This window comes from Vanessa atalanta, chromosome 18 (genome assembly GCF_905147765.1).
Source record: "Vanessa atalanta chromosome 18, ilVanAtal1.2, whole genome shotgun sequence".
NCBI classification, from domain to species: domain Eukaryota; kingdom Metazoa; phylum Arthropoda; class Insecta; order Lepidoptera; family Nymphalidae; genus Vanessa; species Vanessa atalanta.
In genome coordinates, this window is record NC_061888.1 from 5,021,662 (window position 1) to 5,039,414 (window position 17,753).

Sequence of the window (17,753 nt, forward strand, 5' to 3'; positions counted from 1 at the left end):
TATGTAAAATACATTTATAACAATATTGTGTTATTTTTAATAGGAAGTTAAATAATATTCCACGTGCTGAATAAGTGTACTGTTTTACAAAATAGTTGAAAATATTGATAGATTTTCTTACGTATAGAAAAGAAAGCAGATTTTACAATGAATCGACGACCTCCGTGGTCGAGTAGTGTGTACACTGGTTTTCATGGGTACGCTACTCTGAGGTCCCGGGTTCGATTCCCGGCCGAGTCGATGTAGAAAAAGTTCATTAGTTTTATATGTTGTCTTGGGTCTGGGTATTTGTGGTACCGTCGTTACTTCTGATTTTCCATAACATAATTTTAATTCATTTATTATAAAGTCGGAGAATTTTTTATAAACTGGTATTGTACACGAACAATAGTATAACGTTATTTAAAAAAAAACATGATGCATTTTAATTTTTATCACGCACGCGCAAGACATTTGTCTAGACATGTCGCTTTTATTGTAAATACCGCCTATTGACACTCATCTACACTGTATCTGCATCATTATAATTAAATAAACTTAGCCAATCCATTAAGTAAACTCATAAGCTTCCCTTCACTTGGCTCTGTGCAAGCCCGTTTGGGTAGGTACGATATTTTACCGCCTAATAGCAATGTAAAGGGTGAGTTTAACTAGCCAGTGTAACCACTGCCACAAGGGACATAATAACTTGGTGGCGCACTGGAGTCTATGAGTGGACCGCTTACCATTAGGTGAGACCTGATATCCCTATTTCATTAAAAAAACATCATCTCAGATAGTTTCATTTGTGCCTTTGGTGTATCTGTTATATTATTTTGATTGACTTTGAGTTTGCATATTTTCTACATTGATTTAAATCATTTAAAACGAATAGTATGACTATTCGCTTGACGTGATAAACAATAATGACAATTATTATGCATTAAATATATTATTTAAAACATTCTGATATATTTTTTTCATCACAGTACACCATCGTCTGCTCAGTAGTGCGGTAGCTCGGTATGCGATATAGAATTAGAGATTATTTCCTTTGAATCATCATTCCACCGAAAGAGGATCAGCAAATTTCGTTAAAGTATGATAATTGAATGTTCCGGTGCTAACGAGGAATGACGTAAGGGTAACTCCTGTTTTATTCTCGATAGATTGTTTGATTGTGATTAATTATAATCGTTTCTGTGTATGCCAATCATTGTTCTTGGTACAACACACGTGATCAATTTAAACATCTAACTAATAGCATAAAATTAAAAAGTAAAGACAATACGTTGCATAATAATATTATAACATAAATATTATTAATACCAATCCCATGAACATGGCAGAATATTTTGGGTCAACTTGTGTAAAACCACATAACTTATAAAAAAAAACAAATGTCAACTTATGTTTTTTAGCAGTTATTTTTTACCCATTTATTAATGCTTGTTGACGTTTGTGCTTAGTTCATTTTGTTCTTTCTTATCTAAACATATGAAATGTAATTTAATTAAGTTGTGACTGGTCCCAGAGTTGAGTGTCATATTATATTTTATTTTTAATTACTCTTAACGGTTGTGTTATTCTGGGTTAAGGATTAACAAGGAAATTGCTACTACTATACTTGTCTTCAAAATTTAATAGACTTTGTTATCTCAATTATACCGATCGATCTCATTCGTGTCTTCTCCATCCTACGTGACATTGGCGAAATAATCTGTGCCCTGTCAGCACAACTAAAAGATATTAAACTAAGAATTGTTTGTGTTATTTTCTAATATTTATTATTAAGGAAGCATCTATTTTGATTGACGTCTTACATATTCTATATTTAAACGTGCGTCATGTCTTCGATAACCCCATGAGGCTAGCAACATTCGACGAACATATTTGTGTTCTATATTTAATCTTAAGTCTTCAATCGATGTCTCGAAAAACAACACTAGTGTTATATAACGCTAGTTGAAAAAAAACAGACGTTCCGATGACGTATATATAGATCAAAGGTTTGCTTACTTTCTGTGTGTGTACATATATAGAAGTTAGCTAAGTTAGATAGAATAATTTTAACATTGATATAAAAAAAAGGTTTTTAAATTAGCCTCAACTTCGTTTAAAACGCCGTCAATTTTCTTAAATAAAAAAATGAAATGAATATACTCTAAGTGGTCACCACTACCCATAGACAATGCCGCTATAAGAAATATTAACCATTCCTTAGAGCACACCATGTGCCACCATGGGAGCTTATATGTTATGTGCCTGTAGATACACTGGCTCACTTACCCTTCAAGCCGGAACAAAACAATTAAAGTATTGTTGTTTGGCGGTAGACTATCTGATGGGTGGTACCTACCCAGACGGGTTTGCAGAAAGCCCTACCCCCAATTACTAATATAAATTGGTTACTAATATAAAACAGATGTGCCATAACTAGAAGGAGTATCTCACCTGTTCCCGGCGGACCGACTACCAGCGTGAGTCCCGGCTGCATCCCTGACCGAATGGCTTCGACTTGTGTCGGAGTAAATAATATGTTATTTCTAAAAAAAAAAAAACAAAATCATAATTACAGATATTATATTAATTGGTCAACGAATGATGATAGCAAGAATGCAGCACGTAAATAGAGCGCCCGAACACTTTCTGGTCGTGTCGGATTTGCCGCTCCATCGGATTTGTATGTGATGTCTGTTTGTTCCGGCTAATCACTGGTACTTCACTGGCAGATAGCTGATGTAATAACTAATAACTTAGGCTACAACAATAGCTTTTTGTTAAATTCAAATGCGCATAAGTCGTGGGCACAGCTAATCATCTATAATAGTAATATCCTGTAAACGAAACTGCTACAAAGTGCTAGGTCTCCTCTTCGTTCGTGCTTTTGGACCTTATTCCACGAAACTACTTTAATGCGGATCACGTAATAAAATTATATGGTATTAACTGATGGCCCGCAACCATCGGTTGAGATTCAAGGCCATCTCGACTTCTATAAAGTTATGATTTTAAATTTTGTTTTCTGAATTTCATTATGGATCGATTATTTCTATACATTTCATTAATAAAAAAGTTAAAATAAATTCGCTATAAATTTTACACCTACTAAATTTATAGGACTTAATATGAGAGCTTGCAGCTGTCTGCCTAACCATGTGTAGTTAAAACACTTGAAACTGTAACAAGCCAGATGTCTCTTGTATTAGTGCATCAGAGATATATACATAATTTGTTATTTGTAATACAGGGACAAAGACTACTTTTTTTAATTCGGAGGGTGACGGCTTGTGTACTATAGGTATAGTTAAATTTCGGGCGGGAACAGCCGCGCGTTCAGTTAGTAATGAATATATTACTACATTGGTAAATATCATATCATTTTTAAGTAGTAGTGTGTTAAACTTAAGTGCATTTTACATGTGATATAGGAAATTAATGTCTCTGTAAAAATGTTCATATAAGAGCACAATTGTATTCCTTAGGCGGGCCCACCGCTACATGCTAAAGTTCCTCCTCGAAAAATAGTTTTGTGTCCCTTTCAATCAGGGGCCCCATGCAACCGCAATGGTGGCATTGGCTTCGTAATACCAATAGTTTAATTCTAAAGGCCATTTCGGATTTATAATAAAGGAAAAGAAACATTACTTTTTAGGTTCATTGTAGAGATAAGGCCCCCTCTTCGGCTGCACGTGTGGCTGCACTACTATCACTTTGCGCGGTTCGTCTTCGTCCATTGCATTCTCTCCTACTTGCTGTTTCCGAACCACGTTTTCGAATGTTAACCTGATGACATCAAAATTAGATAAAATATTTCATCATATTCAGATCATGAAATAAAATTTAACACTTATTTACCAACTTGGAGAAGAAAATGGTGATAGAATATTTTAGTAGGCTTAGTAGTCCTTAGATTGCTAATACTTTGCCAACATTTAGAAGTATAATAGAATGAATACCCTTTTAAAAAGAAAGTTTTAGACAGACAAACATAATATATTATTAGACATTTTAAAGAGCTTTATTTGTAATTGTATTGTATTGTAATCGATTGTTGTATTGTCAGAAGATATATTTGCATTCAGATAAAACGTCAAAAATTTTAATAATAATAATAAATATTTTTTTAAATGTAATATATTTTTATAGCAGTAATCTTGATGTCCTTCTAGTCCTGTGCCAGTTCAATAAACAGCTATTCTTTTTTTCCGTCAAGAAAAATTCTTGTTCTCCGGAAAGTTCCAAAACTCTTCGACGTAATTGTGAAAGTATAGGTTTCATAGCGCATAATCACCTGCACTAATATTGGTAACCGTCGCCGAAATTCAATGAGGTTTTAATTTTTTCCTAACGAACAGCGTCATAATCCTAAGCCGTAATGAGTCAACTTACTTGAACGGGCGTATAAGTTTTCTGGGATCATCTGTTTGAACTTTGATCTCGTGTCCGGGGAAACTGTTGCGCAAATGTTCCATATCCAAGAATGTATCGTTGAAGTCTAGAGTTGGAATTTCATTGGGCATTCTGTGCAACAAAATAAAAGATAGTGTTTTGAATAAATAGGTAATAACAATTAGTACGTACCCAAATTATATTTTTCACAATATTTTTATTTCAAAAGCAAGCATGTTTTGGGCCAACCAGTTAGCTTTCTTGGTGGTATTTCAGTGGCTTTCAACTAAGAATTTATATAAAAATATGTGAGTGTACCTCGTGTAATGTGCTTGACCGGGGTCTCCATACCCCAGCACGATGTCATGCAACCAATCAGGCACAACGCACTCCGTGTTCATCAGCTCACGTATCGTCTCCAGGACAGCCTTGAAGTTATTCTCTTTGGGTTTGCGACGCATCACAATGTTGAATGTTTCGTATACGTCCTGAGAAGTTAAATGTTGAAGAAATTATATTTATGACAACTTATATTTATTAGAAGTATGATGAACTTTTTATATTGATTAGAAAAAATAGCATAATATCCTTAGCGGCCATTTTCAGCGGATATATTAGTGTGAAAGTGACTGCGACCGGAAATAATAATTAATGCTCAGATCCCACGGGCTGGCAGACGACATCACAATACTATCTGCTAGTAAAAAAAATTAAACCAACCACTCTTCTGTTTTAACGGTTGGCTGTCCATACAGCAGACACAATAGTTAAATAAAAACTATGAAACACATGCGATTATCTTTTAAACCTTTCCTTGTTCCGAGATTGACCGAGTTATCAAGCACCGAACATCGCATAGAAGCTCCGAAAAAATCATATTACATAATTACATATTTCAGTAAGAATAATCTGTAAAAACCACAAAATCATAATTTCCAATAAGCTTTTAAAAAGTAATAACAATTCCTCGTATCGACAGTGTTTTAGTGTAGGAACTATTTGTGAAATTCCAATAAATCTAAACCTACGTGCATTTCCACCCACTAAAACGCCAGATGTTGATTTTTGCTGAGCCGATCGCGCGAGCTATTGTTAATAATAGCACAAATTTAAAGAGTTGTGAAAACAATATTTAATGTATACGGTTAGTAGAATCAAATTACAATTCGGAAGGTCATCTTTATTAAATTTGAAACAATAACAAGGGTTTTAAATTGTTTGTACAAAATCAGAAGAACTACTAAAATATTTACCCTATAATGTTACCCTGTTCATTTGAAGAGTAATTGAAAATTGAACAAAATAATCTTTAACCATTTTTACAAGATATATTGAATGACTTTATAGGGTTAATAATAAGATAATTGTGTAATACTTTATTTTCACCCGTGTATGACGAAATCATTAAACTTTTATAGTCATAATGAATCTCCTATCTTTTGAACTTACTTAAATGGACGAATAACAGTACTTTAAATAAAAAAGGAGTAAAAAAAAGTAGTATTAAAAGCAATATTTTTATGTTTTACAAATAAAGATTAAATGTTTATTTTAGCAAAACGTACCAAGCGCAACTTTTATTCTTACAATGGCTTGTATTTTTACAATTGGTTTTGAAAATAAACTCCGATAATACTCTGTGCCATTATACAGTAACAACTCCTAAATATCTTGAACCTTTTTCATAGATAAATACAACAACAGTGATAATAATTGTAAGCAAATGATAATAATCTGTAAATATAATGAAATAAAAGAAAATTATTAATTTATATTTTACAAATAATTATGACAAAATTAAATTGATTATCAATTAAAAACCTTTTATATCATCTGCGGTAGAAAATATGGGTATTACGTTAGTCATTACGTTATAAAGTACTTTTATTGAACTGATATAATTAATTATAAATTCTGTGTTATCATCGCTAACGCCACTAAATGGTTGTTTTGAGCGCAAAGATAAACATAATTGATAAACTAATTAATAATTACAAGTAATATTGTGACTTTACAGCTAACTAGCTGAGCCCGCGACTTCGTGCACGTTTGAATTTAACAAAAAAAATATTGTTGTAGCCTAAGTTACTCTTTATTATATCACCTATCTGCCAGGGAAAGTCTCGTCAAAATTGGTCCAGCCGTTCCAGAGATTAGCCGTAACAAACAGACAGACTGACAAAAATTCAAAATGATGTTATTTTGGTATATGTACCGTGTATACATAAAATGCGTTTATTTTAATAATACAAACAGACACTCCAGTTTTATTATATGTATAGATGTAAAAGATAAGGTGCGCTGTGTAATTTCAGTTTTGCTGTAATTGCAACTACGAACCTATGGCCTTAGTTATAAATATTAATTATCACATTATCTACAGTCAAACAGCAATAATCAATATTGTTGTGTTCTAATTGGTACGGTGAGTGAGCCAGTATAACTCAATGCACAAGGGACATAACATTTTAGTTCCCATCTTAGTTAGTTGGTGGAGGACAGGCTGTGTAATTAATGGTTAATTGTTTTCTTAGCGTTGAAGTCTACCGGTGACGATGATCACTTGATTTTGGCCTATTTCTCCTTCCTAATTACTCTTCTACACATAACTCCGAATTTCTATACTTTATACAAATACACCTCCATGTAACATAACTGGTACTAATAAGTAATGTATTTAGTATTTCATTTACTTTCAATATGTATATAAAAAATTGCTGTTTATGAATGTTGATATCCTTTTAATCTTTAAACGAATTAAACGGGACTAATATAAATTGTGATTTGTGACAATAACCTTATTATCCAAAGCGTATCTTAAGCTGATCGAAAGTCGAAATGATCGACCAGAATAGTGTGTGTTCAATATGTTTCTACTGCTCTTACTTCCAAAATGTTTATATTTATAATATGCTTAAAATGACGAGAATAAACACCTTTGCCTATTTAAACATAGATTATATATAAAATAAAAACTATCTCAAATCAAGCATAAAGTTTTTATTGATAAATTCGCTATACTGATTATAATAAAAGTATCAATATTAAAATATTGTTTATTGAATCAGTTTATAGTCGATGCATCATACATAAGTACTCACTCGCGTTTCAATTACGCCAACATCTGGCGCACATTTATTTGTTTTGATTTCGTTCCTAAATTTTTTGAATTTTACCATATTATAATGTTGACGAAATCTCCTTTGTAATATAATCTGTGCTAATATATAACACTATGTATTTTTTTTTTTTTTTCATAATTGCTATAATATACTGGGCACATATTGGAAACTGTATTGGGCACGTAAAATTGAACTTTCAATAAATTCTTCATAGTACCCAACATCACACATAAATACACATATACACACACGTGTCCACATAAAAGTAATTGTTATTTTAATTAATTATTTATTTTGTAAATATATATTTTTTGTTTTTGATCACTATTTTTATTTTTACTGTTTTTTTTCATCTAATTTTATAAGGAACTGACTTCCAAAACACAGCCAAAGCTAGTTTGGATTTCGGGGCTGATATTAAAAAATGTAAACAAAACTTGTGTATAATATATATATATATATTATACACAAGTATAAAACTGTAATTTATATAAATGTAATGTATATATGTAATGTATATATAAAACTGTAATTCCTTAGCTGAAATACATTCTAAGATTGATTTAGTTGTTCCTAATGATACGATGTTAAGTTATCAAAAAAGATCCTTGGTTCATACATTTATCTCTAGATCCGTAGTGTGACGGAATTTAAATAGCACCTAAAGTCGTCTCAGAATAGTCGATCCATCGTATTTTGATAGCGGGAGGATTAAAGATTTGCACAGGTTTGCGCACTAATTTGTGCGCAAACCTGTGCATAAGTCCTACACTAGATGCCTTTGTGAATGCCTACGTGGCATAAATGAAAACATCATAATTACCTACAAATTGCAATACCAAATCAATGATAACTTACAACTAAAGGGTTAACGAAGCCCTAACGCAATTAGTCGGGTTCAAAAGGATATCTTCGTGATTTATTATAAATTGACAGATCCCATTTCTACGAAGCTAACCTCATTGCATCTGATGGAAAATGCTACTTAGTTCAAACGTCGGGCTTAACAAAAAGGACCGCATTTATAGCCCAACTATAATAGTTATTTTTATAAAATAAATAATATAAAAGAATATTCAATGTAAAATTTTATGTTAATATACCTACGAGTATTAGGTATATCATAAAAAACTTAGTACACTTTAGTTTGATATATCAAATAAAATAATCAATTTTGTGATAATATAATAAATAAATATTAATGTAGCTGGAATTCTAATCAACACATGTGCGAGCTATAAAGCAACATTTCCGGTTAAAAGACGATCAAAAATTACGTAAAGCTTATCTGACTGGGTTAGTATAGACGTAAATATCGCTTGGCGTCATTGCCAAAACCAATATTTATTTTACCTGCTACGCCTTTTCTAAGAATGTTTTTAATGTTTTAATATATACAGATTTGAAATTTTCCTGATTCTTAACCATAATATGTATATTTCGATACATTTCTATCATTTAGAAAGGGGGTGTCATCACGATAACATTCTTGCGAGAAAAAATCGACTTGCGCATGCCCAACTTCCATCGTTGTGTTGTTTATCGAAGTTAATTGGTAATAATGTCTAATATGTTATTATTACTTTTCGTCGTCTACATCCAAGTTATATTATTGATTTTGAAGTGTGGCTCCACAGACGAAGCTTATCGCGATAACTTAGTATGCCGTCTTTTGATGCGCGAGAGCATACCGGCAGCGAGCGAAATGTCTTTGACTTCGCCCCAAGCACCGAAATCTTCCCGAAGATTTATCGTTGGACGCGCATATTCGCGGTATCTCGATGTACGCGGTCTAGGGATTATTGATAGTTAATTCGATCATTTTGTTTGGAAGTTACATCACCAGCGATATTATTTTAGACTTGCGCGACTCAACAAAAAGTTATAATAGTGTATTTGTGTCTCCTACTTAAGAGTCTTAAGACACACTTTGTTGGAAGGCTTGTGTTACTTAGTCTTTTTTATATGCATATGGGGAGGAAATACATGATCTATATATTTATAAACAATATTATACACTTACGAAATCATTTATTAGATCACTTTTACTAATTAAAGTCTAATTCCTTATAGTATATCATATAATGTAATATCGTGAAGGCTTAATTTTAATGAACACCGATATGGACCAATTGTCTTAATCGATTTTAGGTTTTTTAGTTCTCGAACTAAATACTTCGAAAATTCGTTTAAAACTATTCATGACGTCATTTTTCATAAGTGTATTCGGGTTGTGTTAAAACGTACGTGTTGTAATCCACGTATCTCCGAAATTTATTCGAATATTACGATAAATTTGAACGTTAAACTTTTAAAAAGTTTTATAAATTTTTAAATGACGACCTCCGTGGTTGAGTAGTGTGTACACCGGTTTTCATGGGTACGCTAATCCGAGGTCCCGGGTTCGATTCCCGGCCCAATCGATGAAGAAAAAGTTCGTTAATCTTCTATGTTGTCTTGGGTCTGGTTGTTTGTGGTACCGTCGTTACTTCTGATTTTCCATAACACAAGTGCTTTAGCTACTTACATTGGGATCTGAGTAATGTATGTGATGTTGTCCAGTATTATGTATAATTTAATTTTTTAAATGATGTTTACCAGATTCAAATAGACGTTTAAAAACATAAACAATATGAGCAAGGTGTGGGCGCTAATTTCACACGAAGCTGCTGTTTTTATATGGAGTTCGTTGCCATACCTTACTTTATTTCTAGCTTCAAGGATTTTAATGCGCTCATTTTACTTTAGCAGTAACAATGTATAAAATTAAGTCAGCTCTTACCTGCTATCAATTTGAACCGTTTGGACTTATACAACACTTATAAAACCAACTTATGTGATAATAAATGTTTCACTTTTCAAGATATTCTAAGAGGTCACAAAGGACTCACAGGGAAGAAGAGCATCACACCAATGCCAATTCCGTATAGTATAGTGTATGTATAGACATTTCCCTTTAAGATAATGTCTTAGTACAGCAGTAGGGTATTAACGGACTGTTGCTATGGTTGGAACTATCAACCAACTACTTGTTTTCTTCTCCTACTGTACTTTCTATTACTATTCCCTTGATATTTTGCTGTACCCCAGACAATGTGAATGCGTTATGTGTTAGCAAAATTTCTTCATAATCGATTGAATTGTTAAGACGTGAAAGAGTCGCACTAATATTATCCTCCAATGTTATTGAATGAACCTGAATTACGTCACGTCTACATATTGTTTACGGTATGTTGCGTCGTGATAGCGATTGCGCCCAGTACCATATGATGAACTTTATTAAAGCATTGTTCTTTTCGTTCAATGGTAGGCCATTAGAATTTGATTATGATATTTCCAAATAATACTCACCGATTTTGGTATTGCAATTAGATTTTTCGGAACTTGAATGAGTATGTACGCATAAAGAATTTATTGTATTTTCTTGGTGGTAGGGCTTTGTGCAAACCCGTCTGAGTAGGTACCACCCACTCATCAGATATTCTGCCGCCAAGCAGCAATACTTGGTATTGTTGTGTTCCGGTTTGAAGGGTGAGTAAGCCAGCGTAACTACAGGCGAAAGGGACATAACATCTTAGTTCCCAGGGTTGGTGGCGCATTGGCGAAGTACCATACTTCATTGATGGTTGATATTTCTAACAGAACCAATGTCTATGGGCGACGGTGACCACTCAACACAGGTAGGCCATTTGCCACATATGTATAAGACATACATCTTATATTAGAGAAAAGTCGAGAATTTTAACTTTCCTAACCGGAAAGAAACAAGAATTGTTCAATATGAAAGTTTTAGCGGGTTTCTAGCTAGATGCTATATTATCAAAGTATTTTTATCGTTACATTTGTTAATGTAGAAACACCATCGTGTGATACTAAAAATCGTAGGGATATTATACGAGTATCATCGCTTATTAGAAGAATTATGTCTGTGTAAAGTACACACACATAAATCTTGGGTGAAAATTATAAAAGAAATTCATTTGGATTCGAAAAAAACACACCGTATTTTTATAATAATTTTTGGCATTCAAGTAACATAAGATTCAATATATTCTTTAACTGATAGGATACTATTTAATCTGTAACATATTTATAGCGTGCAGCTGAAGTATTTGTATGGTTGAACACACTCGACTACCACTGCTTTAAATACTTTATTTTGCACTATATAGAAGGGTTTTACTCTACTCTTACCCGAGCAGTAATTCGAATCATGACCAAATATGGTAAGCTGTAAATGTGAAATGGTCGTGTCTGTAAAACGATAAGACTCCATAACTAAATACACACCATAGAACTGTTGGGAACATATATGCGTGTTTTTGGAGAATGGCAACTACATGTAATCGTAGTCAAGAACTTTAATTACGATAAGCTTACATAACGCGAACGTAATTCCCTCGAATCGTGTAAACTAAATGTTAAAGCTGCTATTTAATGAATGAAGTCGCAATTTGTACACATTTAGACCAGCAATCAATTGAAAATTACCGCATTCATTAATGTCGACATTTAAACCAAAATTGTTGTGTTTAATTTATAAACAAGTTGAATACACGGAACGTCCAATGAGTGGTGACGTTATTACCTAGTTTTTTTACCAAGGATGTGGCATAAGTTACACTAATATTAAAAGAATAAATAAGTACATACTAACATTCGTGGCAGTTTATCAACTAGAACCAATATTAGAAAATGATGGAAGCTTTAATTTATATTGTAAAAAGATTCAAAAGTGCTCGAAGTATTAATAATTGTTTTGAGTTCGATTTTAAAACCAAAATGGTTTTCGTTGATTTCATTGAGAACTGCGCAAGATATACGATTTGTGGAAACTGTCTAAGTGCGCTGTTCTGAGTTGTATTATTAAGTATTTTGGGATTCAGATTGATATTTTGTCATATAAAAAAACACGCACATGAGAAGCGAAAAATATTAGCTGCAAATTTTAAAAGTTCAGCAGTGCAATTCTATAAGAACTCGCATCGTATCTCAAGCGTGAAATATTAAGTTGACATCTTCGGTGACAAGCTATTTTAATGTGCGTATCCTTTAAATTCGTCTATTATTATAAACACTATCGCATATTATTTTCTGACATTTCACGATCGTATCGTCAGTCACTACATAACATCATCTATGTTAACCTTTTAAAATAAACGACTATCATTAAAATGTCTATAAAGAGATATGCATTAAATCAGACTTTTTGATCGAGTAACGCAATTGAGTTAATTCAGTAATGCATTAAAAAAAAACTTCCAACTTAAATTGTGATGCTGGCACAAAAGAAATAAAAAAAAAGATAAATTAAAGATAAGGTGCACCACACACAAGGACAACAAGTCAGTGGACATACAAATTCTATACTAAAAAAAGTAACGCATTCAAATAAGGAAACTAACAAACGAACTCCTTTAGTATAAGTTTAAATTCAAAAGGCATATAGAAACAAAGTAATAAAAACCGTGAAACTTTGAATTTGTATTGAATGTTTTATTCATCGTTTACAGTTGTAATTAATCATAATGTTTTATTAGCGCTGTAAAGTTCGTTTTATTTATTCGATTAGAGATAAAATGTTATTAATAAATGATAATAAACATTGTTACGTTATTGGATTACTGAGACGATTAAATCAAATCTGAAATGACAATAATCTTAGTTCTTCTTTTAAATAATTAAGTTTATCAAATGGTCCAACATTGGTGTCTTTATGTGCTTGCAGATTGTCTAATTGGTCTTGTGAGAGAGCAGCTGGAGTAGACCCCGAGATTTTGGGTTCCAACTCCGAGTTTGTCAATAGAGAATAGTAATTTACTGTAAAGAAATTCTTAATAGCAGTCCGGCTATTGAATCTGAATGCTAGCGGTTACTCTCCCATTGCTGGGAAAGCACGTGAAGCCGTTGCTTCTGCACCTGAACTCTTTCCGGTCGTTTAATATAATGAGAATGAGGCTGAACACTCTCTACTGGTTTTTGAGCGTACTCTTGTCTTCCTTAAGAACGGCCGCCAAGAAAAAAATCACTGTTTAGATAGGTAATAAAGTCTCTTAATCTAGACAACAGTATTATTTAAATGATACGAATATTGTTATATATATCTATATAGCCTATTCCAATGGAAATAGAAAAAATGATAAACAAAACTTAGATTTACGTATTTCGTGCGATTTGCTAATAATTCATCTATATATAGTGCACACACTACTTACAGTTCTTGATAAATATATCTTTATTTATAATACAAAACTATTACAATTAACTACTTATTTCCACTTTAATTTTACTTCCAAAATTCCGATAACATTTTCGTCGACGTTCAAAACGCCATTTTTTCGCAAATCTATACGGAATATTATAGATTAATCAAGCTCTCGACCAATGATATCGCGTCAATTTGCTTTCATATGTTGTTTATTTGGATTTTCTCCTACTATGGTTGAAATTAAGTATAGATATAAATGAATACTAATTACTCTTACCTCTTTCCCTTTGCTTGCTTGGTCCAAATCCAGTCGATACTGATTCGGGTCCAAGAGTAGTCGGAATGTTCTAGAATCGCCATCGAGTTCCGGTCTTGGCTCTGGGCCTTCTTCGATGACCCTACCTGAAGCATCCAGCATGCCCTCGACTTCGCAGCCCCTTACATAGACTATCCCTGCTTGTTCCACCATACTCCTCTTATAATCGTATTTTGTTCCTATGAAAATAAAATCAGAAATATAGAAAAACCCTATGTAAATATGGTGATTTTAAGGATCGTTTCTCTAATGTAAATTAAAGTGAAACATTATAAATATCTTAACTATAACACATCAAACAATGTATATATGTACATATATACTAATTGTCATAGCGTTTGGTTGTACGGTATAGAAGTCAATGTGTTTAAACGCCATCTATTGCCGAATTACTACTAAACCGATATACCAACATACTTTTTATACTTATAGTTACGACCTAGGATAGATATATTGGACTATAGCTGATAGTATTCCATTATATATATATTTAAAAAAAAAAAAAAAGAAAGAAAAACGAGTTTCGCACTACAACAAACGACCTAACTTTATTATCTTGGTGTGCGTAAAAGCTACGTTTGACTCTCGCCAACCGTCATACTAATTTACTAGTGTGTTAACTTCAGTCGGTCTATCACTAATTATCGACGTTTGGAAATTGGGACGAAGTTCAATATCGCACGTTACACTTCAGACACTTGGCGGATAAGATCTAGGCCGAAATAAGTTTACGACTTTAAACGTCGTAGTACTTCGGTTACAGTATGAGTATTTGTCTGAATCACAGGCACATGCGTCCTACTTCAGTCTCCAACCAATTAAAAAAATAGTGTGTACTGATTGCGATTATAATTGGTATGTTTGTATTTTCACACCTTAAAAACATTATTATATATTATTCATATTTTTCATTTTCATTTAGTTACTCTCATGACTTAAACCCTGTCAAATTATTTAATTTACATAATATATTGCGACAAGAACGTCGTCCCGACCGGGTCTCCCACGACACTTTGCGTTTGTTTATTATTAAAACGACGAGATAACTCAAAATCTACTAATGATTATTTCGAAATATCACTCGTTTTATTCACCGATCGTAAAATATACATTTATCGCTACGATATACATGTTTACAGTCGTACGAGTTAAGATCTTTATAGATTAGTTTTGTGTTAAATTCGCACAAAACTTTTATGGCTCAATAAATTTTATTTTTCGAATGACCCTCGCATGATCTAATTTTTCTTAAAAAAAGAAAACATTTTTTATATAGCATCGGTTAAAGTTCGGGAAAATAGGCTACCTCATGCTTAGTGGCCACCGCTAGTGGATATTCCTTTCATCGCCGATGTGCCACCAACCTAGGAAACTATTATATCCCTTGTGCCTGAAGTTACACTGGCTCACCTTTCGAACCGAAACGTAACAATACTAAATATTGCTGCTTGGCGGTAGAATATATAAGTGGGTTTTGCCATCTAGTTATGTGGGTTATCTAAATAATTGAATGCTACTATTATGTCGTATTCAAATAATTTCAGCAACAAAAATGAACTGCATTTTTGTTAGATTAGGCTAAGAGAGCAGATATGTATTATACCCGGCTCTAAAGCGAGCATATAAATTAAATATTTTAAAAAATATATATTTTTTTTTAATTCGATCAATGTGATTTTATCGGTTAAAAATCGGTTCAGTATTATTTAAATACAGTAACCAAAAATTGTGGAAAAAAATATTTTAAAAAGTTTCAATCATTACAAATCTATCATATTTATTGAATTTTTGGTATTGACCGTAATGCATTAATCTTTTGAACTCTTATGAACGAACATAATGGGCAATTCGGTTTCTCTCGAGATATACGCGGCGGCAACACAATCAGACGTATTACATAAATAAACACTAACTTATCTTAATGTCGTCTTTATTTACACTGTACTGGAGCGATTTTTATTACGAAACCTAATTAACAATAATAAATCAACGCTGTATATTTTAGGCCTAATCACCAACTACGTAAATATTCGAAATCGAACCTGAAATACATTATATTAAGTCTCAAAGTAACATGTTGCGTTCCTCACCTATACCCTGAGTTGGTCGAACAGTGACCAGGAAACAGACGTCATGTTTTCTTAAGCTCTCCCATTCATGTTTGATTTCGTTCCTCACGCTCAATGTTACGGTGACGTCAGCGCGCACTCTGGAAGGAGCCTTCTCCCCAATGTTTGGTTTCGCAACTTCCACAACAGCGAAGCTTTGTATGGGATGGGCCATACGAGCCCAGCCGCCAAAATAAACACTGCCGTCTTCTGCCAGCCTAATTCAAATAAAATCACGTAATAAATAACACGGACACGGTTGCACATGTTTCAGTGATTGCTCTTTGAACTGCCTCCTTAGTGGGATTTAGATAATGTCATCCTTATGGAGTTTCTAAGTGCAGCAATAGAGCAGGTATATATCTCAGTTCATACAACAAAAGGCAAATAAAAAAAAACGAGTGCAAATTACTGGTTCTATGTTCCCGTATTAACAAATCAAAAGTGTTGTCACTTTAATGATTAATCAAAAAAAAAGATACGATTGATTTGTATTCGCTTTTGTTACTTCACTATATTGTCCCACGCGCTCCATCTACCTTCTGTTTAATAACCTAAGGTATATATTACGTTATATGTAAAACATGTTTTTGAATGTGACTTACACTGATAACATCAACCTTTGTTTTTTATCTATACTAAAAGCAAACAAGCCGTGCTATCCTGTTATGGCAAAGGATTATGAGCTCATTCCAACAAGCTCCTTCAATACGCATTGTTCATAAATTTATTATATAATTTTCCGTGACGTACTAACGAAGTTTTCTAGGAAGCTTGTAAGTCTATGACCCACGGAGGCAGATTAGTAACGTAAAGTTTACGTGTGAAACTGCACGGAACAAGTGGTTAAATAAAATCCAACTACATTACCATGGCGCTAGTCGATACACGGCGTCTTCTATGTCTTGTCGAATTTCATCTGCAACATAATTAGCATAAATATAGACACACACTTTATCTGCGGCATAAATATCGTCTAGTGTTATCAACGCAAGTGACAGTAAGACAAACAGTATAGGAACTGTTGGTTAATTTTGCAAATATAACCAAGGCTATCTTATCTGACTCCTGACTTATTATAAATTAAATCCCATAACAAAAGCCTCATATCAATATATATGTAACTTTGTAAATAATTACTGTATCAGCAATTTCATGCACAGTCATCGTATCAATGATTTCCGTAACAGCATTTCCCTGTGTAATCTAAAGTCACAATTTCTGAATGAAAATTAAACAGGCTTTGTTCGTCACTAGTGAACCCTTATAATTTATAATAAATTTAATCATTTTTTTTTGTTTTTTTTTTATGATATCGGTAGACGGACGAGCAAATGGTCTACTTGATGGTAAGTGGTCACCACCGCCCATAGATAATGGCGTTGTAAGAAATATAAACCAGTCCTTACATCACCAATGCGCCGCCTACCTTAAGAACTAAGATGTTACGTCCCTTGTGCCTGTAGTTGCACTGGCTCACTCACCCTTCAAACCAGAACACAACAATACTGAGTACTATAGTTTGGCGGTAGAATATCTGATGAGTGGGTGGTACCTACCCAGACGGACTTGCACAAAGCCCTACCACCAGTATATGAGTCATGATAGTTCTATTAGTCAAACGACAT

General features: G+C 33.1%; 1 protein-coding gene across 1 annotated transcript in view; it reads right to left on the reverse strand.

The window, feature by feature from the left end:
* Positions 1 to 17,753, reverse strand: part of LOC125071042 (RNA helicase aquarius) — a 76,584-nt gene that overhangs the window by 6,411 nt on the left and 52,420 nt on the right. The window contains exons 11-17 of the mRNA XM_047681100.1: positions 16,996 to 17,044; positions 16,108 to 16,343; positions 13,979 to 14,196; positions 4,690 to 4,859; positions 4,372 to 4,503; positions 3,628 to 3,765; positions 2,434 to 2,525 (exon numbers count right to left, since the gene is read on the reverse strand). Of these exons, the coding sequence (XP_047537056.1) occupies positions 2,434 to 2,525; positions 3,628 to 3,765; positions 4,372 to 4,503; positions 4,690 to 4,859; positions 13,979 to 14,196; positions 16,108 to 16,343; positions 16,996 to 17,044 (1,035 nt within the window). The remainder of the gene's footprint in view (positions 1 to 2,433; positions 2,526 to 3,627; positions 3,766 to 4,371; positions 4,504 to 4,689; positions 4,860 to 13,978; positions 14,197 to 16,107; positions 16,344 to 16,995; positions 17,045 to 17,753) is intronic.